At 43.6% G+C, this 26837-nt stretch overlaps 2 protein-coding genes across 7 annotated transcripts in view; one reads left to right on the plus strand and one right to left on the minus strand.

The window, feature by feature from the left end:
- Nucleotides 1-227: 227 nt before the first annotated feature.
- Nucleotides 228-4209, minus strand: HSPA5 (heat shock protein family A (Hsp70) member 5). The gene is made up of 8 exons (XM_062641099.1): nucleotides 4010-4209; nucleotides 3589-3820; nucleotides 3181-3318; nucleotides 2825-2937; nucleotides 2354-2744; nucleotides 1842-2079; nucleotides 1453-1620; nucleotides 228-1111 (listed from the first exon to the last, which is right to left on the minus strand). Exons 1-8 carry the CDS (start codon nucleotides 4126-4128, stop codon nucleotides 552-554), a joined length of 1959 nt encoding a protein of 652 aa, XP_062497083.1. The 5' UTR covers nucleotides 4129-4209; the 3' UTR covers nucleotides 228-551.
- Nucleotides 4210-6861: 2652 nt separating this feature from the next.
- Nucleotides 6862-26837, plus strand: part of GAPVD1 (GTPase activating protein and VPS9 domains 1) — a 30620-nt gene continuing 10644 nt past the window's right edge. Inside the window, exons 1-19 of one of the 6 annotated variants that reach the window (XM_062641325.1) lie at nucleotides 6862-6899; nucleotides 7068-7112; nucleotides 13040-13255; nucleotides 13666-14509; nucleotides 15413-15499; nucleotides 16501-16635; nucleotides 16745-16934; nucleotides 17836-17916; nucleotides 18699-18859; nucleotides 19731-19860; nucleotides 20766-20891; nucleotides 21656-21829; nucleotides 22127-22267; nucleotides 22879-23013; nucleotides 23563-23682; nucleotides 24158-24235; nucleotides 24363-24736; nucleotides 25244-25331; nucleotides 26396-26476. In XM_062641325.1, coding sequence (XP_062497309.1) covers nucleotides 13071-13255; nucleotides 13666-14509; nucleotides 15413-15499; nucleotides 16501-16635; nucleotides 16745-16934; nucleotides 17836-17916; nucleotides 18699-18859; nucleotides 19731-19860; nucleotides 20766-20891; nucleotides 21656-21829; nucleotides 22127-22267; nucleotides 22879-23013; nucleotides 23563-23682; nucleotides 24158-24235; nucleotides 24363-24736; nucleotides 25244-25331; nucleotides 26396-26476 — 3130 coding nt within the window. In that variant the 5' untranslated portion in view covers nucleotides 6862-6899; nucleotides 7068-7112; nucleotides 13040-13070. Of the gene's footprint in view, nucleotides 6900-6992; nucleotides 7113-10551; nucleotides 10863-13039; nucleotides 13256-13665; nucleotides 14510-15412; nucleotides 15500-16500; nucleotides 16636-16744; nucleotides 16935-17835; nucleotides 17917-18698; nucleotides 18860-19730; nucleotides 19861-20765; nucleotides 20892-21655; nucleotides 21830-22126; nucleotides 22268-22878; nucleotides 23014-23562; nucleotides 23683-24157; nucleotides 24236-24362; nucleotides 24737-25243; nucleotides 25332-26395; nucleotides 26477-26837 lie in introns of those variants that run through there. The other 5 variants (XM_062641328.1, XM_062641327.1, XM_062641326.1 and 2 more) reach the window with 5 other exon arrangements.

Here is a 26837-nt window from a genome sequence, read left to right on the forward strand (position 1 = left end):
TATTATAAGGATCTAGAAAGATCACACAGAGGTTAATGTGCACCAGCACACTTCAGAGTCCCCATTCCACCCAGAGGAGCTGCAAGGGAGGGGTGAAGTAAGTGTAAATCCCACCCGAGGGGGAGGGTAGGGCTGTTACCATCTGCTCACCTTGCAGGGTTTGAAGCCCATGGTTAGGACAGTGCATGACCTGGTTAGAACTGGTAACAAACAGAGCTAGAGCAGAGTACAGTGTAAATAACAAATTTATTGTGGTCACTTCAGGTAGAAAAGCTCTACACCAAGCTCACATGACCGCGTTGTTAAATAGAACTTTCCACTGCCAATACCTCTACACCCATTTGCATTTACACTCCCCCCCCCCACGCCCCTTCCCTCCCCAGACATCAAGCAACTGCTAACAAAAGCAGTATACAGCCACTTCGGGCTAGCGTTTCCAGCTCCACTCACGAGTGAAGATTCAATGTTACATTCCAAATTAAGAGTTCAATATTTTAAACAAGTGTTCCTTAGTCCAATATATACACAACAACATTCGGAGGCGCCAGTGTCTACAACTCATCCTTCTCTGCTGCTTCCTCATCACCAGGGGGAGGGCCTGCGCTGCCATAGAGCTTGCTAACAATTGGCTGAACAACCTCCTCCAGCTCCTTCTTTTTTGCTTTGAAGTCATCAATGTCTGCATCTTGATGGCTCTCCAGCCACTCGATCTTTTCCTCCACTGCTTTCTCTATTGTTTCCTTGTCATCAGAGGACAGCTTGCCCCCCAGCTTCTCCTTGTCTCCAATCTGGTTCTTCAGGGAATAGGCATAGCTTTCCAGCTCATTCCGGGCATCAATGCGCTCTTTCAGCTTCTTGTCTTCCTCAGCAAACTTCTCAGCATCATTCACCATCCTCTCGATCTCTTCTGGTGTGAGCCGGTTCTGATCATTTGTAATGGTGATCTTGTTCTTGTTCCCGGTGCCCTTGTCCTCAGCCGTGACACGGAGGATGCCATTCACATCTATCTCAAAGGTAACTTCAATCTGGGGGACACCACGAGGGGCAGGAGGGATTCCAGTGAGATCAAAAGTTCCCAGAAGATGATTATCCTTGGTGAGGGGACGCTCGCCTGGAAGGCACAATGAGACATGGTTTGTACCTTGCAAAGCTACGAGCTACACTCTTGGGATGGGTGAGGTTTTGATGCCAGCCTGACATCTGTCCAGGCACCTCCTGCAGCTGGAATGCAGCCATGGAAAAACATGAGAAATTCTAGTAACAGCTTTTGATGCAGGTGTAGCAGCTTGATCAGAGACATTTGGGAAAGCTATCACTGTACCAAGCCCTCCTCTATGAGGATAGAATCCATGAGTGTCTAGGAAACATCTACAGCCTGTAAGACAGCAGCTTATATAGGGGTCCTACAGACATATTCCAGCTGCCACATGGGCCACCACAGGTGACACTCACCTTCATAGACCTTGATGGTCACAGTGGGCTGGTTGTCAGAAGCCGTGGAGAAGATCTGAGACTTCTTTGTGGGAACAACAGTATTCCTTGGGATCAGTTTAGTCATTACACCTCCAACAGTCTCAATGCCAAGTGTCAGGGGACAGACATCAAGGAGCACCAAGTCACCTGTAACAGATCAAGGGTAAGAGTGTGACACAAATTCAAATGGAAAGAAACACAACAGCCCAGCACTGCAACCAGGATCCTGAGGCCTCAGAGGCATAAAACTTCAAGGACTGGAAAAGAAATGAGTCTTCTTACACTTATTTGTCCGTAACACATATCCCATGTCCATAACCCATGTATTCAGTCAGCATTCCCCTGGATAAGCATAAAGGTGTCATTACCTGTATCTTGGTCCCCAGAGAGGACACCAGCCTGGACAGCGGCACCATAAGCAACAGCCTCATCTGGATTAATGCCACGAGAAGGTTCTTTCCCATTGAAGAACTCTTTAACTAGTTGCTGTATTTTGGGGATGCGAGTGGAGCCACCAACAAGCACAATCTCATCAATATCAGACTTCTTTAGGTCAGAATCTTCCAGGACTTTCTGAACAGGCTTCATAGTGGAACGGAACAGGTCCTGGGAAGGTAAGACAGGACTGTAAGGCTCTTTGCCTCATGTCTAGTCCCCAGTTACACAGCCTGATAGAGGAGAAACATCAGCTGGCTCCTGACCAGCCTGATGAGACCTCAGCTGTCACTAACACACAGCCCCAGCTCCCCTGGCCAGGAGCAGCTGCCCACTTTGCAGTGCAAGCAGGAAGTTATTTATATTCCAAAGGGCAGGGTCACTGCACATTTGCAGGTCTCCAATCTAGAGCTGAGGCAATGGAACTCTGCCTTTCTAAACTTACCATGTTCAGCTCCTCAAACTTGGCTCGAGTGAGAGTCTCCGAGAAATCCTCTCCTTCAAAGAAGGATTCTATTTCAATTCTAGCCTGGTGCTGGGACGATAAGGCTCTCTTGGCTTTCTCCACTTCCCGTCTCAACTTCTGCACTGCTCTGTTATCCTTCCTGACATCTTTCCCAGTTTTCTTCTTGTAAAGCTTGATGAAGTGCTCCATAACGCGCTGGTCAAAGTCTTCTCCACCCAGGTGAGTGTCACCATTAGTAGCCACGACTTCAAAGACTCCATTATCAATGGTGAGGAGGGAGACATCAAAAGTTCCACCACCCAAGTCAAACACGAGGATATTCTTCTCACCCTCTCTCTTATCCAATCCATAAGCAATGGCAGCAGCTGTTCTGTATAGGGAACAACCAAACTGAGGACACTGGGACCACCTCTCCCCCGAGCAGTGGGCAGGAGGGGTCAGAACACTTACGGCTCGTTGATGATGCGCATCACATTCAACCCAGCAATAGTCCCAGCATCCTTGGTGGCCTGGCGCTGAGCATCATTGAAGTAGGCTGGCACTGTAACAACAGCATGTGTAACCTAAGGAGCAAGAGATACAAATTTGTTACAGAAAGAAAAGCACACAGCTTGTAAGTAACCACAGCAATGCTGGCAACAAACAGCCCATTGCTGGTAACAGGTGAAAATCCACCTTCAGCTCAGCCTACTCAACTGGGTTCCTGTAGGGACCAGCAGCATGATGCAGATTTAGGATTCAGCCCACCCATCTTCAGTTTTATAGTGCTGCTGGCTTTACATTCTTAGTAGCACTCATGAACTTACTTTCTTCCCCAGGTACGCCTCTGCCGTTTCCTTCATCTTTGTCAGGACCATAGCAGAAATTTCTTCAGGAGCAAATGTTTTTGTCTGTCCACCTCCAACATCAACTTGAATATGGGGCTTGGCTTTCTTTTCAACAACCTGAAAAGAACAATATATATTGTTCAACCTATTCATCCATTCACAGAATGACTCCTACTTGCCTGAATGTTTCTTTCCCTCTGAAAGTTAAGCAAAGCTTGTATTAACAGACAGCTTCCACACTAGCTGCTGTCTGTACATCACATCCCTGCAGCATAACCCTCTGGGTGGAAGACTAGGGAACCACGAGGCTGCCCAGAAGGGCAATACAACCCAGTAAGCCTCTTTTGAGAGGTGTAGGCCCCCCACCTCCTGCATGCTCAGACCCACCTTGAAGGGCAGGTACTTGATGTCCTGCTGCACAGACGGGTCATTCCAAGTGCGGCCGATGAGCCGTTTGGCATCAAACACAGTGTTTTCGGGGTTGGATGTCAGCTGGTTCTTGGCAGCATCCCCGATCAGACGCTCCCCCTCGGGCGTGAACGCCACGTAGGACGGCGTGATGCGGTTCCCCTGGTCGTTGGCGATGATTTCCACGCGGCCATTCTTGAAGACGCCCACACTGGGGACAACGGAACCGAACGGTCAGGCGGCGCCGGGGCCTGCACCTCCACTTCCGCTCCTCCCTTTCCCCCCCACAACCCAACCGCTTCCGGGGGCCCACAGGCCCTGCCGCCCCCCCCCCCCCCCGGGCCTACGGACCCAACCGATTTCTCCCCCCCACACCCCCCCGCGCCCGTTCCCCACGTACCACGAGTAGGTAGTGCCGAGGTCGATGCCCACCACCGTGCCCACGTCCTCTTTCTTCTCCTCCTCGTCCGCCCGCGCGGCGCCCACCAACAGCAGCAGCGCCAACAGGACGCGCCTCATGTCGACCGCTCGCCGCCCTGCCAGAACCCGCCGGTCACAAAATGGAGGCTCCACAAGCGGGGCCCCCCGCCGCCGTTCCCCGTTCCCGCCCAGGCCCCTTAGGCCGCACCGCTGACTGCCTCTTACCGTGACCTCCGGAGCCGCTGCACCCGCAACTGCTGCTGAGCGGCCAGGCCGCACCGCCCGCCCTTATATATCCTCCGTTACTCCTTCGTGGAGGCTCGCCATTGGCAGCACAGCCCTCGCTGGAGCTTCCCCATTGGTTGGCTGCTACTAAGCTGGCCTTCCTTGATTGGCGAGAGTCAGCCTGTCCCTCTGACATGCCTGGCGCGCCCCCCTCTCGCTACCTTATTGGTTCACCCCGCCGGCGGCGCGGGCCTATCAACAGAGAAGAGTGAGCCAAGCGGAAGGAGCCTATTGGCTGGGGGCGGCCGTCATGGCGAGGCCGGGGCCGCTACCAGGGACTGGCCGGGGGGGGGGGGAACGGGACACGACACTTTCTGGAAGTTTCCATGGTTACCGGCGCCGGTTGGCGGGAGCCTGCCCTTGCGGGGGGGCGGCGGCGGCCCGTGTCCCGTGTCCCGCGGCCCGCGACGCCTCCAGCCCCGGGGCACCCGCATCGTGGCCCCGTGAGGCCAGGGCGGCCCCCCCCACCCCGCAGCGAGCGGGCTGTACCCGCACACCGGTGCCCGTCACCCCGGCCCTGAGCCGCCGAGGGAGCGCTGGGACACGGGATAAAGTGAGCGGTGGCGCTGAGGGGATGCGGCGGTCCCCGTGTGCGCCCCGGGGTGCGTGGCGCAGTGCGGTCTGTCCTCGGGAGGCTCTTGCCGCCCTGTGAAGCATCGTGTGTCGGCGCCGAGTCACCGCGTCCTCGCTCGATGTAACTCCCTGCACGGTGTTACATCAGCTCCTGGCTCCTCGGGGTGGGAAAGGCCATAGGAAGGGGAAGGTGCGGTCCTTTGGAGCGTGGATCCATCCGTGTGGCCCTGGCTTAAGTAGGGAAGAGGCCCAGGTGCGCCTCTGCCACGTGTTGGCTTGCATGCCTGTGGTCATGTGTGTATATGGCATGGAATCAGCTAGGTTGGAAAAGACCCTTAAGGTCAAGTGTAGTCATTAAGATTGCCGAGGGCAGCACTACCCATGCCAGTAAGGGCCTTGTCTATACGTTATTTTATCTACTTACCTTTAAAAATCACATTTAAGAGCAAAAATGACAACTACAAAACTCCAGATCAAAGCTGAAGCTTTGAGTGATTGGAGAGTGACAGAGGATGAGGAATTAGAAGTTGCTCATTCACCTTTGGATGGTACCAGATGTGAAATCTAACAAAAATAATCCCGAGTGATTGTAGTGTAAAAAAGCAGTGGTTACAAACAGAGAGACCGCCGTGTTCAGGCACCATTCTGTGAGTGTGAATGGCTTTTGTTTAACAGCTGCCAGGATTTCTTACAGTTATGAGGTGAGATATTGTCAAAAGACTCTGTTGGCACTCAGCGCACACCCAAAAATACCCATTTTGATCTTGATACTGCTGTTTCTGATGTGTATTTTGTGTCCTCTGTATCTGTTTGTGGTTCTCACTTTTTTAATGGAATTATATCTGCATTGCGTTCACACTGAGTTGATTTTTCAGCCGTATGAAGACAGGCTGAGAAAGTTGAGGCTGTTCAGCCTCGAGAAGAGAAGGTTGCATGGAGGCCTCATAGCAGCCTTCCAGTATCTGAAGGGGGCCTATAGGGATGCTGGGGATGGACTCTTCATTAGGGACTGTAGTGATAGGACAAGGGGTAACGAGTTAAAACTGAAACAGGGGAAGTTTAGACTGGATATAAGGAAGAAGTTCTTTACTGCAGGGGTGGTGAGGCACTGGAATGGGTTGCCCAGGGAGGTTGTGAATGCTCCATCCCTGGCGGTGTTCAAGGCCAGGTTGGACAGAGCTTTGGGTGACATGGTTTAGTGTGAGGTGTCCCTGCCCATGACAGGAGGGGTGGAAATAGATGATCTTAAGGTCCTTTCCAACACTAACTATTCTATGGTTTTCTCCTTTTAAACATTCTGAGGTGTCTGATGGGAATTATTGAGCTTCGTCATTGGAAAATCATCTCCTGGTATAGCTGTGTGTCCTGAGAACTCCAAATAATGTAGGCATTTTATTGCTTCTTAGGACAAGGGGTATGTGTAGCAGTTTCATACTTCCAGGCCCTGAATTTATTTCCCTCTGTCCTCCAGGGCACGGATGAGGTGTTCCATGCTCCTGCTGGGAATACAGACATCTGCATGGTACCACACCTAACAGTTTGTGTCTTTGTACGTTTCTTTGTTACATTTCCGTTTGCCACAGTTGTTTCTACGGTGTCACATTGAAAGTTCAGCTACGGAAAGCATTCCCTTTCATCAGGGAATGCAGAGCAGTAACTGTGTCAGTGTAGGAAAAGGCAGTGGGAGGTACGAAGTGTGAATGTGCGGCTTGAGCATCCCTTGCTGAGTGGGCTGTGCGGTGCTCGTAGGACTCGGACTGCTTCGGGGTAGTGCAAAGGGGCATGGGCCGGGGCCAGGGCGGAACGGGGGCCGCCGTCGGAGCTTCGCTCCGCCGTCGGCCCCCGCTCCGCCCTGGCCCCGGCCATGGGACTACATGTCCCAGGAGCGCGGTGTCCGTCGCCGCCCGCCGCCTGCGCAGTGCCGCGCCGGGCTCGGGGCCGCAGCGGGAGCCGGGCAGCGGCGGCGGCGGCGACGGCGGAGGAGGAGGAGGAGGAGCCGGGGCGCTGGCCGGGTACAAGCGCGTTCGTTCCCCTTCTCCTTTCCCCGTGTCCGCGGCACCGCTTGGCTTCCCCCCGCCCCTCCGCTCCGCGTTGCTGTGAGGAGGAGGAGGGCGGGGAGCGGGAGGAAGGCGAGGCCAGGCCAGGCCCCGGGGCCTGACAAAACCCTTTTGGTTTTGCAGGGAAGAGAGTGGGAAGCGGGCGGCGCGGCGGGGACCGGGCCGTGGGTAGGTAGGCTCTGATTATCGATATTTGGCTGCGGGCATGGGGGGGGAGAGGTACGGGGTATACGGGGGCACTGGGAGAAGTTGGCTCCGAGGTCTCTTCGAGGGGTTGTTTTGGTGCCTTCTTGCCCCGGCAGCCGCCTCCGGCCCGGAGCCAGTCCTACCTGCCATGTTAGTGTCTGCGAACAGGGAGCTCTTGAGGTTTGCGGAGGTATTCCAAGAATTGGAGCACTTGGCGGCTGGGGCCCTCTTCGCTCTCGGAGGGGTGGGATTGGGCAATGAGTCGCTATGGAAGTAGCTCGGTGTGAACGTCGCTGCCGTGTCTTCTTTAAGGCTTTTGTGTGGTGCAGGTCTAAAACTTGTAGCTGGTGGAGTACTGGGACTTCCCTTTTTTGTTGCCACTAGACCCTTAGTGCTGAAGAACTCGGTCAAGCAAGTATCTGCCTTTTTTCTTGCAAAGTCATGATACTGTGCTCTGAAAGAGGAGAGCTGTAAGGATCAAGCTCTCAAACCTAGAGTGTGACACTTACCCGTCGGTAGAATGCTGTTTTTGTGGACAATGCAGTTGACTTGCAAGTAGAAGCTGCAGTCTGAAGACGATGCAGGAGAGAACAGCACAGACAGTACATGAGATCTGAAATAGCCTGCTTTTGTAAAAGCAGCAGGATGGTGGCTTTAGGAAACAGATTTCTCTTTGGAGGGCTTAAGAAGTAGTTAAGTTACTCCACCTGAGGGTCTGGTGTGAGATTTGTCAGGACCTGGAGAATATACTCTGTGTTCAGTAGCAGTTAAACTTTATGGCAGAGCATGGGTGGGATGTGTGATGATGAGGAAGGAAGCTACTCTTGAGAGTAGCTGGGAACAGGTTGCTTTTGTCAGTTTGAGGGCTTTGAGTTCTGCACTTCTCCTGACTAAATATTAGTATGACTCCTTACTTAAAGGGAACTCCTCTTTCTAGCATCACAAGCAGTTGGAACAGATTTTAGCACAGTTGTTTGCTTTTATTTTATGCAAGACAGTAATGCTGTAATAGATAATTTAGTAGCCTGTGCATTACTGATAAGTTCTTTTAAGGGGCATGAGAAATGAGGTGCTCCTATCACGTAAGTCTTGCTGGATAGATAGTATGTCTGACTAGCTGCAGAGCAGCAACTGGGCAGAAGCAAACTTGAGGTATGAGTTTCTTATTAATATTGATTAGATAGTTGAACTGCAGCAAACTGAAATGCATTTTGCATGTCATACACGTGTTTTGAGATCGCGGGTGTTGTAACGTGAGAGTTGAGCAGGTAAATCCTAGGTCATGGTGAACTGTCCTACTGAGAAATGGACTTTTTTAGCTCAGCTTTGGAAGATAGGCTGTTAGCTTATGCACAGAAAGAAGACTTGCTAGTTATTACTGTAAGTATTAATGAAGAAAGAGATAGTTCATGTGGGGTGAATTAGCATGGAAGCTATTCAAGCTTGCTTAGGAATTAATTTTCAGTAAGATGGAGTGATTTCAGTTTTGCCTTGCCCTGCCCTGCCTACATTAGATCTGCCCAAACTTGCTTTGGAAGTCGAGTTTTGTGTAGCAAGACTCAGGAGAAGCAAATAACCCTGAGCAGGAAACGCAGGAGGAAGACGACTCTGGAGTACTGGCAGTATTTACTACTTTACTTAATCCCTTTTCTATCAACTGAATTGCAGAAATACTTAATAGAGATGTTGCTTTTTCCTATATGCCACAGTATAAAACCACATACTTTGAACAGTGGGCTTCAGTATCTAAAGATTAGTGTTTTCCAGGACTTTTAAATGTAGGAAACAGTGTTCATCAAAGGCATAGATTGTCTTGGATTCTGAACAAACTTGTGTCACGCTGATAACGGGCTAAACATCTGATGTGCTGTCAGGTCACACAATCTTTGTTGTTGATGTGTTCGTGAATTGTTGTGCTAAGCTTTGCCTACCGTGTCACAGCTTTTGGTAGATTACTAAATGGGTGTGAAATAACTGACAAGAAATTGAAATGCTTTCATATCAAAAGGCAATTGCCAAGGCTGAAAAATGATCTGCATGTAGCAGAAGCTACTTCAGCCACAACAGACTCTTGGATACGCAAGTTTCCTGAACTGTCTCCCTTATACAACTTGTTCATACATCTGTTATTTCAGGAATGGTGCCTGGTAGTCATAAACCAGGTAGTTGGGTAATAACAGGCACCTTTTTATTTACAAGAAACTGATACGGTAACCTGACAACCAATGTTCTGGAGTTAGTACCAGCTGAGGCTGCTGCTGCTCGCTCTGCCCTAATGCTGCTTTTCTGGTGTGTTACCAAATACCAGCTGTGGTTAATTGCTTCCAAAGCTCTCATCCCCAGTGCTGGTGTGGAGTGAATGTTGCGTAGCCTGGTCAGAGAATGTAACTCTTGTCTTTTCACACTGGCCATAAAGGAAGAAGGATTTTGGAGGGGAGCAATGTGTGTCCTGTGGATGTGTTAGCAGTACAATAGCTTCTTCTTCCAAGACCGGCTGTGTTAATAATATCAGTATCTGAAGAGAGTAATGGTGTGTGCATCTTGCTCAGCTAATGAGCTGCAAGTTTTCTTCAGAGCCTATCTGAGGGCTGCTGAACTACTGTATGTATTAAACTACCTGCACTACATCTCTAGTGTGCTCGGATGTCTGCAGAAATTTAAGGTGAAGACAAAGTTGTTTGCACGGTTGCTTGCTATATGTGTGTGGCCTCAGATAATTCATTTGTAATCGTGGGCAGTGGGAGGGAATGAGGCATTGCTCTTCACAGAGATGTATTTCAGTAGCAATCACTAGCAATCGAGTTTAATTTTTATGGAGGATTATAAAGATGGGAAAGCTGCTTATCCCTTTTTCTTGTACAAAGGGTAAAAACTGCTGTCATGCAGTTGACTTCCTGTGGATCGACAGGAATCCCGTGGATTTTCACAGTTGGCAACACAGTGGTACTTATTAGCCTGCTGCGGTTCAGCTCCAAATCAATTCTCCTCTTGCTTTCGTTATTTCTGGTGTTCTACAGTAAGTGAGACACATGGGTAGCGGCCAATTGATAGGATATTATCGAGTAGTCATGGGAGCAGTATATTTGGAAGTACAGATGCAGGTAATGGTAGTCTATGGAGCCTTATTTTGGTTTGGACCTGAAGCATACGGTGGGAATTAGTTTACAGCAAGCCAGACTGCACAGCAGTGTGCAGCTTCTCACAGTTACTCAGTGCGTTGGTGTTTCATCTGATTCATGGTTGTGATGCTCTGTCATGAGGAAATGCCCAAATAATTTCTGTTCTGTGCAGGTGGTAACTTCACTTTCTGAGTGTGGGCCTTGCACATACACTCTCTTTCTTTCTTCTCAGGTGGCATCACAAATGGTGCAGTATTGTTTTGTAGTAGCCAGGCCTTTTTTACTGTTTTGTTGCTCCTTTTGTTTGCTGGACAGGTGGATTATATGTGTGTGCATCAAGACTCCAGACTGTGTGGGAGTCTTGTCTGTTGAGTAATAACTGATTTTATTTTAACTGTCTGTAGCCTCTGAAAAGTTTACCAGCAATTTAAAACTGCTATTCTGATAAACATAACTTGCCAGAAAAGGTGTTTTGTTTCCAGGACACCTTGTCTTTTTTTGCTGACTGGGCTTTTGGAGTTTGCTCCTACTTATGGCCAGGGGAGAAAAGAGCAGTCTTTCTTCAGAGGTGTCAGAGTGCTTTGCCCATCCCTGATGCTGAAAACATCTTTAGGTAAAAAAAAAACCAAACAAAACATACTGAGTGAAAGAGTGGGAGAAATCGCTTTACTTGGAAGTATGAGACACCTCAGAAGCAGTTTAATTGGCTTGTCTACTGTTAAATGTGTTTATAACGAGTGACACATAAATAGAAACTTGTTCTGCAATCTGGCAAGGCAAAGGCACAGGAATGCAGGCAAAGTGAGCAGGCTATTCATGGGGGTACCCCATGTACATCCGCTGTCCCTTCCCAAACTTGCTTGCAAGCAGAAGAACCACTTGGGCTAACATTCTGTCCAGAAAAGTGGAGCCTGTGGGTGGGCCCCTTGAAATGGAACATATCAACTGAGCCTGTTAAGGTTTGATAAACTATGAGCAGCTCTTAAGCACAGCCATAGAGCAGAAAGCATCTGAAAGGCAGAAGGTAGTACTGCAGATCTCATGTATGTATGTATGTTTTCTATGGATGCAACTTCTCTTCCTGGCAGATAGAAACAGCTTGTAGCATAATAACTAGCTATTACTGTGTTTACAAGCAGTATCAAGTTTAATGCAATTTTTTTGGTGAGCCCTTAAATTCTGGGGCTACAAATAAATTTGTTGGAAGAAGTCATCCTTTGTTTCCCAAAGAACTTTGGCAGTGATGTCAGTGGTTCTTTTTTTAATCATTTCTGAGACCATCCTAGTTAACACATCTAAATTAGTGCATCCTTCAAGTGCTTTGCATAATCTCATCTTTGGGTGCATGAGCTGTAACTCCTGATGAGGCTTGCTGGGTTTTTTGTTTGTTGTTGTTTTTTTTTTGGGGGGTGGGTATTAAGGTTTTTTGGGGGGTTATATTTCTTTTTCAGAGCCTTATATACACAGTTGTCTGGTTTTGTGAGCAATGGCCTTTAAACCATCAGGTGTAATAAGAGTGCTATTTTTTACGCATTGACTTGTGACAGAATCTCTTTTAGTCTCTGCTCTGGGTTTTGGTTGTGAGGTTAAAACTGCAGATGAAAGAACTTAATTGCACACACAAGGAGCAGTGATGGTTGTCAGTGCACCTGGTTATCAGGCTGAGGAAAAACCCCAACAAATGTAAAACCTGTGTCTAATTAGGGAGCTAATCTGTATTCTTCAGAGCGGATCATCTCCTGCTATGCTGAGCAGTGAACCACAGATCTTTAAAACACTAAAAGGGGAGAGTATTAGGCCAGTGCGTGGTACATTATTTGTAGTTTCTCAAGCATGGATTAAGTGGTTTTATGAGGCAGGGCTCCTCTGGAGTCACTACAGGTTGTGAGAAGTAAGATTTTCATTTAGCTATAGTATGGCTTTGAAGGGTTCATAACCAGATCCCTTGACAGGTCTAGCATGTATCTGTTACCAGTACATCTGACGGACAGCTGCTAGAGTTAATTTTTAGATGGATTAGCTCCTTGAACTGGCTTTGAACAGTGTGGCTCTCTTTATCTAACTGCTGACTGAGATGTTTTCTAATTACGAAGCTAGAGCTGATGTGACATCGAGACATAACAGTAGTTTGTGTAGATTTTTGTCCCATGTGTGCTCTGAAAGCCTACGGTTGTTTCGCTTTTCTCTCTTTAAAAGCACATTTTTGGATAGGGGCCCAAAGAACTATTCTTCTGAATTGAAATATTCAAAGAATTTTTTTCTGAATGAATTCTACTGTTGAGCAAAGTCTCCAGACTTATTTCCAACTTTGGCCTTATCTGACTAGTGATACTCCCTGGTTTTTCGCATAGTCACCAGATGGTGAGTCGGGATAGGAGTCCTTTTCATCTCCATGACGTTGTCACCTGAGCTGTAGCGAGGGCCAAGTGATGGCAGTTTCTTAGGTTGTGTGTTGGAGGAGTGGGGCAGGAGTTTTGTAGCGCTGTGTGCATTACTGTTTCAGTTCGTGAGTGTGAGTTGAAAGTGTCATTTGCTGCTATGCAAGTGTCCCTGATATGCTGACATAACAAGGAGTTAATGAAACTGGTCATTAGGAAACCTTGCATTAAGAAATAGTGACTCAGTCAGTAAGTGGTGGGTTTGAGAGAACTTAGTAATGTGCTAACATGGAAAGGGAACAACAACATGTACTGCAAGGTGTGAGTTTATGACCTGCCTATCACTTCACTGGGGCTGACAGAACTTGTTCCCTAACTGTTGGAATTGACCTGTTTTGTTTCTTTCTTTCAGTGAGGACTCTGTAACCCACTCGCTGCCCAAGATGGTGAAGCTGGATATACACACGCTGGCTCATCATCTCAAGCAGGAACGGCTCTATGTAAACTCAGAAAAGCAGCTCATTCAGAGGCTCAATGCAGATGTATTGAAGACAGCTGAAAAGCTGTACCGCACAGCATGGATTTCCAAGCAGCAAAGGATTAACTTGGACAGACTGATTATAACAAGGTGACTTGGGGGGTGAGGGTGGTCCTGAGGAGAACGAGCTCCTAAACTTCTATGAAGTGCAGCAAATCCATCAGATCATTCACACTTGGTATCTGAAGTTCTTTGCTGTACTAATAATAAAAATGGTAAAGTTTTAAAGAAGATCTTAACCAGAGAATCTGACTCAACTGAAGCTTACTTGTTGGCTTCTTAAGCTACCTTTTTCAATACATGTGTTTGTTTCTCTTCTGGTCAGAGTTTATGGGAATGAACTCTCCTTATTCCTGAATTTGCAAATCATTTGTATTAACTATAGGTAAAGACATTATTCCTTGGGTAGTAGTCTTGTTGATTGATCTACCATGGGGCATCTTTTATGAGGTTTGTTTGCTTAAGAGTTACTTAGACTCTTTCAATGTCTTTCTTTCCAGTGCTGAAGCTTCTCCTGCTGAATGTTGCCAGCATGCTAAAATCTTGGAGGACACACAGTTTGTGGATGGGTATAAGCAGCTGGGATTTCAGGAGACTGCTTATGGAGAATTCCTAAACAGATTGAGAGAGAACCCTAGGCTTATTGCATCCTGTCTGGTTGCTGGAGAGAAGCTCAACCAGGACAACACGCAGAGTGTCATCCACACAGTCTTTACCTCCATTTATGGCAACTGCATCATGCAGGAGGATGAGAGCTACCTCCTCCAGGTCCTCCGTTACTTGATAGAGTTTGAACTGAAGGAAAGCGACAACCCCAGGCGGCTGCTGAGACGAGGCACTTGTGCCTTCAGCATCTTGTTCAAACTCTTCTCTGAAGGACTCTTTTCTGCAAAGCTTTTTCTTACTGCAACTTTACATGAGCCGATCATGCAGCTGCTGGTTGAAGATGAAGACCACTTGGAAACTGATCCAAACAAGTTAACTGAGAGATTCTCCCCGGTACAACAGGAAAAGTTATTTGGAGAGAAAGGCACAGAAAAGTTCAGGCAAAGAGTCCAAGAGATGGTTGACTCCAATGAGGCCAAGCTGGTGACCTTGGTGAACAAATTCATTGGCTATCTCAAACAAAACACTTACTGTTTTCCTCACAGCTTGCGATGGATTGTGTCACAAATGTACAAAACACTCTCATGTGTAGACAGGCTGGAGGTTGGGGAGGTCAGAGCAATGTGCACAGATCTCCTTCTAGCCTGTTTCATCTGCCCTGCAATTGTTAACCCGGAACAGTATGGGATCATTTCTGATGCTCCTATAAATGAGGTGGCAAGATTTAATCTGATGCAGGTATGGTTCACTTCAAAGTAGTCTTAAAAGAAAAACTACATGAGAAATGTTCTTGGTCTTTTTTCCCCCCCCCCACTAGAACTGATGTTACTACAGTAAAGGGAAAGGTACTGTCCCTCCTTCTTGTAATATGGATGCTAACAAAATATTTGTGTTAATCGTTGCTGAAAAGACATGTTCTAAAGTTTATCTTTTAGTTGAAAATATTGACTTAAAAAAATGATAGTGTGTATTCCTTTATCTCTTAGAAGAGTTGCAAATGGACCTTATAAAAGCTACTATAAGGGATGGAAGTTAAAGTGTAAAAGTGACTGTTAAGATGAATTCAGGCATGTGTGTAAATGCATATTGCGCTGTTCCGGCTAATACTAAGTCTTATGCCAACTGTGAGCTTTGCTACAGCACCACAGTTGGCAACTCTTTAAAATGGAGAGTTGTTTTGCAGTTGGAGGTTAATAAGGAATGTATTCTCTGAAACAAGGGTTAGCCCTCTTGCTATTTTTTTTCTCCTCCAACATATTCTTAGTAAAATATATGCAGCCTTTTAATAATCTCTTAGTTTAAGATGACCTAGATTCAACTCTCAATTCTGATGTGTTGTAAAAACAAAACATGCTTTGTTCCTGGGAAAGGGGGCAAGTAGGGATGCTCATAGCATACAGTGTGTGCAGATTTTCTTGTTAAATGCAATTACTGGGTTGTTTTTTTTCTAAAGCTTCTTGCATTTTCTGTGTCCTGAAAGCCAGTACAGGCCCCTGTCCACTCAATCAGAAGTATTTCTTGGAGTATTAAATGGTAAAAAAAAATGTAGAATAGACAAGTGTTTTCAGGTATTTTTTGTAATTGGGTCCATCACGATGTTGTTTTGAAATGCTTATTCTTCCATCTTCTTTTTCATTTCAGGTTGGGAGGCTTCTGCAGCAATTGGCCATGACGGGGTCTGAAGAGGGAGATCCACGTACAAAGAGCAGCCTTGCTAAATTTGACAAAGTAAGAATGTAGACTGAAAAAAGCTGACTCGTGTGTCTGCTTGGTCCTTCTGCAGTCCTTTTCAGACATTGCAAAGGACTTACTCGGTGTTTAACTTCCAAGTTACGTGTACTGAAAAGCAGATTAAATCTTGCACGAAGCTGGGAACAAAATCTTGAGTACTAGAGTTAAAGGTCAGGGATTCTTGCTTTTACTCTGACATAATACTTATTAAAAGAAAACATAAAAAGGAAATTAAAGCAACTTACCTTTGAAACCGAAATGCTGAATTACTGTCTGCAGCTTTCCTACTGCACCTAAAGAAAACACTTTGATCTGAAGACAACTTCTATATGAAGTCTGGTTTAACACCAAGCAATTTGTTAGTGCAAGTAACTTTTGTTCCTTTTTTGTGTAGTTTTGCTTTGTTTTCCTCAGCTTTTCCTTTATCAGTGTGAATCATCTGTAGCAATACTGAAATTGACTTCAGCAGAGGAGCAGTGAAACTGATGAACTTTGGTGTATTGTTGCATGTTTAAAAACCTGTTGATTTGCTTGTGTAACTTCCAGGGTAACTTCCAGGTAATTATAATTGTTACACAGTCAGCATACAAAGTTACACATACTTGTATTTATTATACAAGTAACATTCAATCAGGTTAGAAAGTGATATTATGTGTTGCTTCCTTGTTTCGCTTTTAGTCTGTGCTCAACAGCTCCTTCAGGAAGGGGCAGTTAATTACCATAGAACAGTTTTAATTTTGTAAAAAAGTGTATGAAGACATTTAAGTAACACTTTAGAATGCAGAAGAGGAATGAAGGAAGTGCTGAAACGAACTGCACGCTTTCCTTGCTTACTCTTCTGTGATTTTAATGGTATATCGTACTTTATCCTAAGATTTTAAAAGTAGGAAGCAAAACTTCCACTGTTATGTAAACTGCTGAACTCTTGTTGTAACTTACGTTCTTTCCAAACTCTAGTAAATGGTCTCTCATTTAAAAACTATTTCTTCTCTTTGCAGAGCTGTGTTGCTGCTTTCCTGGATGTAGTTATTGATGGGCGTGCAGTTGAAACTCCTCCAATGTCTTCTGTTAACCTTCTGGAGGGGTTGAGCAGAACAGTGGTTTACATGACGTACAGCCAGCTAACTGCTCTGGTAATATCTTATGTTCTTAAGTAGTAGTATAAACCTGTCCCCGTACGTTTACAGATAGGATAAACAAGGATAACTTATGCTGCAATTCTTAGTAATTGTTAATTTTCAGGTTGGCTTTATGCGGAATGTAATGTCAAGTGATCAGCTTAAGGAAGATCGGATGGCTTTGGAAAACTTGCTGGCAAACTTGCCCCAGAACAAACCAGGGAAAAGCAGCAGCCTTGAAATGACTCCATATAACACCCCACAGCTTTCTCCTGCAACTACTCCAGCTAACAAGAAAAATCGATTACCAATAGGTAAGAAGAGCAAGCAGGCTTCTTGCATGATCTGATACCTTGATACATCTTCTGTGCCATTTCTTCAGTCACCTCTTGGGGCTACTCTTTGACTATACCTCCAGGTCCTGCTTTTTCTCTGTAGATAATGAAGAATTTTCTTTTGCATATAAAAGCCAGGTAACTTCCTTATTTTCTGGTGCCAGTATGGTGAGCTCCAGCACTCTGGTTGAGCTTGGGAAAAACGCTGGAGTGCTAGTGCAATGATAATAAAGGGAAAGTTTGAAAATGGGAAGCAGATCTAGGAGGGAATATTGCTTAGGAAAGCAGTGAGGTACAAGTAGTGACATTTAATTAGTGGGATAGAATAAGTTTAAATCTTTTGTGTCTCAGAAGAGAGCAAATGGGGAAGAGCATGAAAAAGTAAGAGCAGAACTTTCAGAGTATATGCCAAGAAGAGCAGCTTGCTTCTTTCTCCATTATGTGCCTGGTTTTAACTCTAATTGTTAGTAAACTGTAAAGCAGCTTTGCCTGTTGGGGTTTTTGTCCTCTCTTTGAAGAGGATTCTGAGTCTTGAACTTGTCTATTCCAATAATATTTTCTCTTAAAATAGGAAGTGTGGTACTCATCTTCAGTGTATATTTATATAACTATGACCACACGGGATGTTTTTGTTTGTTTCAGGGATTTGGTGTTAGTGTGTAACAGGATGAAAATACGTAGAGCCAAATAAGTGGCAAAAAAAAACCACAAAACCAACCCCCAAACTAACCTATCCCATGTTGTTTTAACTCTGCTTCTGAATGGCTCTGGTCTTATGCCTACTAATTAGTGGCACAACAGCATTTATTTTATGGTATAAATTAGTTTTTGCTCAAAGTTTTTATTTGTTTTGTTTCATTTTAATGCTCTCGAAATCCAGGACAGCAGTTGGCAGCCATTACTGCCTGGGATACTTCTGCTACCAATCTTTCTGCTCATATAACTCTAGTAACCCCTTTTGGTGGGTAATGCCCTCTTTCTGTTCTTCTCTGTGAAATGTTTAGTTGTAACACAACTTGAGCATGCCTTTGGTTTACTTTGGCAATCAGTTGCTTTGCCAGATTTCTTTATTGATTTTTGTTTGAAACTCATTTAGTATGTACATGTAGGTTTTCAAAACACTGTGAGTGCCTTTGTGTGATAATCAAAATCTGGCTTGGACTTGTGCACACTTGCCTTGTTTTCCCAGATCAAATAAAGAAATAACTGGTGCTGTGCTGCCATACTTAGAAATCCTAATTCCATGTGGGCGTTTTTCCTTCCATGATGCCAAGCATCAGAATATGAGGCTACATGAAAAGATTAAAAAAAAAGATGCAAAGTAATCAAAACAAAACATCTGTTAGAATACGATTTCCCTGCTTTTTAGAAGAGAAAACTCCTAAACAAATGAATTAGAGTTTCAAACCAGAAATGTAGACTTCTTTTGTTAGTTATAAACCTCTTAATTTTTTCATATAACTCATTAAAGATCTGTGATTGGAATATGCTGAACTTGTGTAGGCAAACAAGACATAGTATAAGTCATTTCTCTAAGCTTTTATGTTGAAAGTTTGCTTTTTCACAGTGCAGTACTCTAAATTTAAGCACCAGTTCTGTCTCACAAAGTTTAATAAGACTGCATTTTGTGAGTTTATTGAGTAATTCAAAACCCTGTGGTTCTGTATTTCCATTGTGTTGTCTTTTTTCCCCCCTTAAACAAGGGAAAGCTTTCTAATGTTGATATTCAAAATACTTTCATAGCAACTCGTAGCAGAAGTAGATCAAACATGCTAATGGATCAGCATGGAGATCATGAAGGATCCTCCCAGGAGACTATCCCAGAAGTTCAGCCGGAAGAAGTGCTGGTGATTTCTTTGGGGACAGGTCCACAGATTACTCCAGGAATGATGTCAGAAAACGAGGTATGTAAAATCTATCACATCTCGGATATTTTAAGAAGCACAGCCTCTGTGTTCTTTAATAGCAGAACAATGATGTTGTGACACTGTGTTTTGGTAATAAATCTGGAATAGGAATTAAAATCCTCCCTTTATTTTACTGAACTTGGGAGTTGTAGCTTTCAAATTTCCCTTTGTTAGGTGAATTTTTTTTCCTCACTTAGTACATCTGCAAGGTGTGAAAACCAATATGTAAACAGAGGAAAAATGAACCTGACAGATTTATGAAGAGGCTTTTGTCATCTGGTGTGCTTAAGAGCAAACTCAGGCTATTGTTTCCGAGCCTGAAGAAACTGATTCAGTTATCTTTCTGCATTCTCTGTCCTTTGGATCAAGTGGCACAGGTGAATGACAGAACTGGAACACTGATCCCGACAGTTTTGGCAGCTCAGACTTGAAATGCACAGACCTAGCTTCTTGTGAGGGCAGAGCTGTGGTCACGTTGCCAGGAATGCCTTCAGACTGTGCTGCTTAGGGTAAGGCTGGTTTTACAGCCTTTTATTTCCCCAGCTGTAGCACAGCTTCTGCTTTCATCTTTGCTGCCTTGCCTGGTAGTTCAGATTACCTCCCTTTGCAACCTGCTGAGCATCAGTTTCCATACTATATTAGTCTGCTGGGGCGAGGAAGGAGCTTGTGGCTCCATTATTATCAGGATTTGTCTTACATTCACATCATGGTTACCTTATGTTCTCTCCAAGCTCTGACTTTGGAGATAGCTGTCTTTTTTTCAAAGGGAATGTTAGAAATTCAGTTGTGTCATTAACATCTAGGGAAACCAATGTAAAAATGCATACCATGTTTTAAGGAAGACTTGTTTCTTTTTCCCACTCTCCAGGTCTTAAATATGCAACTTGCAGATGGTGGACAAGGAGATGTCCCTGTTGATGAAAACAAACTCCATGGTAAACCTGATAAAACCTTGCGCTTTTCCCTCTGCAGTGATAATCTGGAAGGAATATCTGAAGGTGAAGGGCCACTTAAGTCTTCAAGTTGTTGTTTTCCTTAACTATAAAAGGAACTTCTGTTAAGCACAGCATGTCATCTTTGCCATTTTAAAGGCTGTGCTAGTTTACCCCAGGAGCCTGTCTTTTCTCTTAGGCATTCAAATAAAGACGTATGGAGCTGAACTCTACATTCAGTTATGCAAAAGCATAACCAAGTCAGAGAATTAGGAAGAAAAAAACTAAGTGTATTTAGAAAGAGAAAACAGAGAGGGTTTTGCTTTGCTTTTTTTGCTGCTGTTTTTTGAACGTAAGTGCAGTACTAATTATTAAGATAACCTAAGTTAGCTCTAAATTTAGATTTCTCAGACTTTATTTTTCATCATGTTTTAATAAGCTATTACATATCTCAGAATAGTTTCTGGACTCTGGACAACTCCTTTATAGGAACATCAGACGCAGCCAAGCAGAGGTTTATTTTTGATATTGAAGAGGTCTGTACAGGTCATGCAGCATGCGTTATATTGTGTGACTTCCATAATTTAGTTTTTGCTCTCTTCTCAAAGTAAGGAAACAAATTCAGGGACAAGTAAACAAATTAATGGCAAAGACTTCATTGACTTTTTAGTTACAGTTAAGTAATAGTAACAGTGAGATTCCAGCTGTTTCTGTAAATGTATTTGTAGATTATTATAATTAGTACTATACTAAATATGGGAAGTATGTATCACATTGCAGGTTAAGTGTCTGTAGAGCCACGATCAAGAGTAGAGCAAATGCACATGTAGTTCATCAATTCAGTATTTTATGTTGGCACTGCTACTTCATTTCTTTTCATCTTTCCAGTTAATTGTGTCCTGGATTGTTCATGCTGTATATTTAGGAACTGTTACTCAAATTAGACTTACAGTAAACTGCTGTTTTCACAGGTCCTTCCAATCGCTCCAACTCTGTGTCGTCTTTGGATTTAGAAGGGGAATCTGTGTCGGAGCTCGGCGCGGGCCCCTCTGGGAGCAATGGTGTAGAAGCTCTGCAGCTGTTAGAGCATGAACAAGGCAGGTGCATGTTCTTTAATACAGCTGCCTGAGGTGCTGTAGATGCTAAAGCTGAAATTCTCTGGAAAAAGGTTGAAAAATTGACTAGTTTGGGAAGAAACAAGTGAAAGTTTTCCTGTGCAATCACTATTGTGTATTTTTTTTCCCCCCAAGAAATATTTCTTGTAGGCTGTTGTCAAGAAATCGCATGAGATTTTGAGGTCCTTTATAGGAAACTGCTTGTAAAGTTTTGCTTGATATCAATTTTGCCTTTCAGGGAATAGGGTGATCTGAACTGGGATAATCTTAAAGCATCTGGATAGCTTCTTGTTTCATGTATATTTGTCAAATGCTGGAACAGGTTGTCCAAAGAAGTTGTGGTGTCTCCAGCTTGGAGATAATCAAAACATATCTGTCAATGATCATGAACAACCTGCTGTAATTGACCCTGTTTTGAGCAGAGGGTTTGGGCTTGAATGATCTCTGGAGGCCACAGCTGTTCTGTCATAAGTTCTTCTTACAGGGATTGTATCAGTTTTGTCTGTCAGTTGGTTGATAGGTCACCATGTGTAGTGTAAGATTTTTCTTCTTAAGTCTCAAATGGACTTAAAAACTGTTTTCAGGCAGCATCTCTTGAATAGTGCTGTACAGGCCCTACTTTAAAAGGCTTTTATCTGACAGAATTAGAGGGTTGTTTGTTTTCCTATAATGTACTCTTTCAGATTTCAAATGAGAAGTAATTGGAAAAGCCTTTAACAAATTGAGACCTTTTTGTTTTTACACAGCCACAACTCAGGATAATCTTGATGACAAGCTCCGTAAATTTGAAATCCGTGACATGATGGGGTTGACTGATGACAGAGATATATCAGAAACCGTGAGTGAAACTTGGAGTACAGATGTCTTGGGAAGTGACTTCGATCCAAATATTGATGAAGATCGTTTGCAGGAAATAGCAGGTAACTTGGTGGTGTAGCTGGTATGTTAAAATGCTTCATGCTTGCTCTAAACTAGTGAGGCTGCAGAGCCCTCCTCCTCCTCCTCTCTTTTGAAATAGGTGTGTTTGCATTGACTAAACTGAGGATTTTGTATGCATGACCTGAATTGTATTTAGTTGCTTATTCCTATCTTTTCAACATTGTTTTTCATGGTGACTTTATTTAAGGACACCTAAAATGTGTTCTTATTTTCTCTCTGATCAGAGCTGTCTTCAGGAAGCCTTTATCTAGCTATACGCTTCGGCTTTACTTTTGCAGGTGCAGCTGCAGAGAACATGCTAGGCAGCTTACTGTGTTTACCAGGTTCAGGATCCGTGTTGCTTGATCCCTGCACAGGTTCAACCATATCAGAAACCACAAGTGAGGCATGGAGTGTGGAAGTATTACCGAGTGATTCAGGTCAGAATCATGCAGTTTTTGCTTATTTCTTTAGCGTGAATCAAGACTCTTCTAGAGGCATAGAGTGCCAAACAACATCCTCTTCCTCTCTTTCTTTGAGAGATTATTGTCCTAGGGTTAAGTTAGTGTTTGTGAATGCTTCCAGTATTAAAAGGCCAAACTGTTCCTAGGCAGAGAGAAGATGGAAAACATTGTGACAAGTAACTCACTGTTACTTAAGAAGTTCTTTGGGGCCAAAAAGGGTGAGAAGGGATTGCAGAGCAGACTTATGTTTGCTTTCCTTCCCTATGACGTCAAGTAGGGCTACCTAGGATCACAGTTTGCTTTGGTTAGTGAAGATTTCACTGCATACTGTTGTATCTAAGAAATACAATACTAAAATAAATTAAAACTACTTAGAATGCCTGTGCAGATAGAACAGTGCTATTTGTGCAGCGTCCTGCTTTCTGTATAAGGGACTATAAGAAAACACTGAAAGAGCTGAGTTAGCTTAGAACTTAATGTACTAAACCAACACATACCCCTCTTCCTTCTTTATGTGAACATTAAGGGAGCATGGTATTGAGTAATGATACTTTTTTCTCTCTACTCTCCATTGTCTCTCTTTGTAGAGGCCCCAGATTTAAAACAGGAGGAAAGACTACAAGAACTGGAAAGCTGTTCTGGGCTGGGTAGCACATCTGATGATACAGATGTAAGGGAGGTCAGTTCTCGACCCAGCACACCAGGCCTCAGCGTTGTATCAGGTGAGTTTGCATGTTCTGTTAGAAAGTGATCAGCACCTGCTTTGCTGCGCTTCAATTAAACATCATTTCACTCATAAGATAACTTCTTGCACTCAGTCTGGAATTTTCAAAGCATCTTTGTTCATCTTACAGAAGAAGATAAAAAGGCAGCAGAGAGTCAAATACTCTGTGCTATAATAGCAATGGTTAGCTGTGGGTTATGGATTTGGAAGAAACTCCTAACTTTCTTGCACTTAGTTATATTGTCACAACATTCTTTTTATTTAAGTAAATCAGCATGTATCTACTTCACTTCTTTGGTTTCTGCAAAGTACTTAAGTGTCTTTCTAATGCCCATTGTCAAACTGTGTTCATGACTATGTTAAAACAGCTGAAGATGTACAGTAGAAATAAAATGTTATTTTAGGAGTGTAGAAATTCATTATGTCTCTAGATGCTGCTGTGAGTTAGGACTTGATTATGGCAATGTTCACCAAACTTTTTAATAGCTTCAGGGTCTTCCTTTTTCTCTGAAAGACTATATCAGATGCTTCTTTTGTTATGTGTAAGGTATTAGTGCAACATCTGAAGATATTCCTAATAAGATTGAGGATCTCAGGTCTGAGTGCAGCTCTGACTTTGGGGGAAAAGATTCTGTGACAAGCCCTGACATGGATGAAACAGCCCATGGTAAGTTACCTGTAAAGGAGAATTAGAATCTCTGGTAACTGAAGTCTCACAAAAGTCATTTGTTAGAAGCCTTAAATTTTACAGTTTCTCCCAACTTCAAAGTTCTGGTGGCTAAGCTCAGCACTTTCCTTATTTGCTAGTACCGTGTTTGTTTGACAAATTGATCCCAGGACTTTACAGTAGTAGAGCTTGACTGCTAGATCTAAGACTACCTTTTCCTAATTTGTTTTGATCACATTGACTGTCCTCTTGCATTTTGGAATTGGTCTGCTCCTCAAGATTTCCCCACTTTTTGTGATGGAATTCTTCAATCATTTCAGCATGCTACAGCAATCTTTCCATATGAAAATGCCTTTAGAAATATTTTACAGTATAGGTTTTTGTAAACTTTTGCTGCTGAGGGCTGTTTTTCCAGTGTCACTTACGTTGTAGGTAGTTCTTGGTACAGCATTAACTGTTCTTCTCTGTGTTTCAGGAGCCAGTCAGTTGACATCTCCTCCTTCTCAGACAGATTCTTTGCTTGCACTGTTTGATCCTCTATCATCAAATGAAGGTGAGTTGTAAAGAATAAGCTTTTTTTTAAAAAAAAACAAGCATTTTCAATGCTTCTGTATTAATACCAGCTAATCTGGAAGAATCTTAAAAGAAAGGCATGCTTTCTTTTATGCTTATGACCACAGGTGTATCAGCTGTCGTAAGGCCTAAAGTACATTATGCAAGACCCTCTCATCCACCACCAGATCCCCCAATCTTGGAAGGAGCCATAGGAGGTAATGAGGCCCGATTACCAAACTTTGGGTCTCACTCTTTAATTCCAACCGATTTAGAAGCATTCAAGCAGAGGCATTCTTACCCAGAGAGGCTAGTCCGCAGTAGGAGTTCAGATATAGTGTCATCAGTTCGGAGACCTATGAGTGATCCTGGGTGGAACAGACGTCCTGGAAATGAGGAGAGGGAGCTTCCTATGCCAGCCACCAATGCTGGAGCAGCTGGTCTGGTGGCTGCATCACAGTCATCATCATCATCTCCCAGTAAAGACTCCTCCAGGGGAGAGGTAAGGCTTCTATACATCTCTTTGTGCATGCCCATTGTAATTATACATCTAATGCCAGAAAGCTGTTATTAAAGGTGTGTAGCCAAGGAAATACGGTGTACTTTTGTTATCCTGTAAATGTTGGCCAATAATATTTTACAAGTTAAAGCTACAGATGTTCAGAGTGGCTTAAATGAATCTGGCTTCTCTTCAACTTTTACTTGGTTTGGTGGGACTTTAGAAATACAGATTTGTTGAAGTGGCTAAATTTGAAATACTGCAGCATCCTGAAAAGTAATTTTCTCTAAAAAAAAGAAGTGAAATCTAAGTTTCTTCATGTCTTTGGTTTAGCATTTATAGGCTGCCCTCTTCAGGAGGAACATTTCCAACTTCATCTGCTATGGCTTTTGTGCTCTGCTGTAGTTCTGTTTTTACAGTCAGTGTAGCAAAACCTGATGTGAAGGAGGAGTTTTGTCTTTGCACTTCATATAGTAAATGCTCAAATGGTAGGCTCTGCCCTTTTTACAGATTGAAGAGCGAAAAGACAGTGATGATGAGAAGTCTGACAGAAACAAACCCTGGTGGAGGAAACGTTTTGTGTCTGCCATGCCCAAAGGTAGGATCATGTCCATCTGGTTTTGGTACTTCAGTAAGAGTGCACACTGCCTTTATGATGTCTTTAGTCACTTTTATGGAAAGTGTTTACAGTTTCACTTTGAAAAGCCAACCAAGCTGGCACAGACTTGTGACACAGTAAAGCTGTACTGTTTGACTTTGAGAAAGACAGAATTCATACTTATAAAATTGCAAGTGTTGCAGTAAAGAGAGAATTACTGAAATACGAAGTATGCAGAATCTATAAAGAGGAGTGTAAGCTGAAACAAATTTGGTTAGGCATTGTGTTATCGTAATCATTCAGTAACCTTGGAATCTTTATGTAAGGCCAATCATTTCATAGTTGTATGATATTAACTTTATTGCAGCTTCACTGAGAATTGGTCTTAATTTTCTACAGATGGTAGCATGCTAGTTGAAGGATATTGATAACTTAGGTTATCTCATGTAACATGGCATGAGTGGAAATTAGACTTTGCTATTTGCAAAGTAAAGCTTGTTCAAGATAATACTTTCATGCTGTGAATGATATCAACTTGGGACGGAACAATGTGTGCAATATTAGGTATTCTACAGACTTTCAGTTAGAAAAGAACCACCATAATCCTTGAAGATTAACTTTAGATGATGTTACAGTATTTTAATACCATTTTATTTGCTTTTGCATTTGACAATGTGCTGTGTTTGCATCTTTTTCTTGAACTTAGTAGTGGGAACCAGTTGCCAGAAAGATTCATGTCATTACAAGCAATATTTGAGTTAGGACTATTGGCTAAACTGAAGTATAAATATATATGTAAATAAAAATGGGAAGCTACCTCACTCCCTGGTGAGTCATTGCCTAGAGTGTATAGTAACTGGAAGGCAAAACTGTTTTGCCTGGTTCATGGTAGCATGTCTGTAAAGGTGTAACTTAACTACATTACAGTTCTGCTCCGCCCCGTAGATAGACTTATGGTTTTATTGAAGTTTATGACAGACTTCTGCATTAGCCACTTTCTTAAAGCTTCTTTAATCTGGCCATTATCTCAGAATAGTCTTTGATAAAGTACCTTTCATTTTCAGCTCCTATTCCATTTAGAAAGAAAGAAAAACAAGAAAAAGACAAAGATGACATGGTGCCTGACAGATACTCAACACTTCAAGGTATGAGAATAATATCATCACAGTAAGTTTCTATCATAACATGCCCTCTAGAGTTTCAGAGTGCCCACCAGGTATCTATTTACAGAAACGTATAAACTATTGTAGTTAATGTTCACAACTGGCTTTCTGAATAAGACAATGAATAAAGACTTCTTGGCTTGAAGGCTGTTTTTAAGCTGTCATGCTTCTGTCAATATGTGTAGTACTGGATTCTTGACTCCAGTCTTTGCTTCCCCTCCCCACACCCTCTCATTACAAGGCTCATATCCTTATCATAGCTGAGCTGTGAGGATAGCTGCAGACACATTCCTGTAATAGTTACTTAAGTGCTAAAATAAACCTGATTTGAGCCTGGATTTTT

The sequence above is a fragment of the Pezoporus occidentalis genome, unplaced genomic scaffold (assembly GCF_034315485.1).
Source record: "Pezoporus occidentalis ecotype Australia unplaced genomic scaffold, CSIRO_AGI_Poc_V1 ctg68, whole genome shotgun sequence".
Taxonomy (NCBI): Eukaryota; Metazoa; Chordata; class Aves; order Psittaciformes; family Psittacidae; genus Pezoporus; species Pezoporus occidentalis.

Excerpts from the sequence above, each read along its gene's own strand:
- HSPA5 (XM_062641099.1), bottom strand. The coding sequence starts at position 4,128 with ATGAGGCGCGTCCTGTTGGCGCTGCTGCTGTTGGTGGGCGCCGCGCGG. Across the intron at positions 3,319-3,588 it reads TCAAGTACCTGCCCTTCAAG|GTTGTTGAAAAGAAAGCCAA; the intron begins GTGGGTCTGAGC and ends TGTTCTTTTCAG. Across the intron at positions 2,938-3,180 it reads AGGCGTACCTGGGGAAGAAA|GTTACACATGCTGTTGTTAC; the intron begins GTAAGTTCATGA and ends CTTGCTCCTTAG.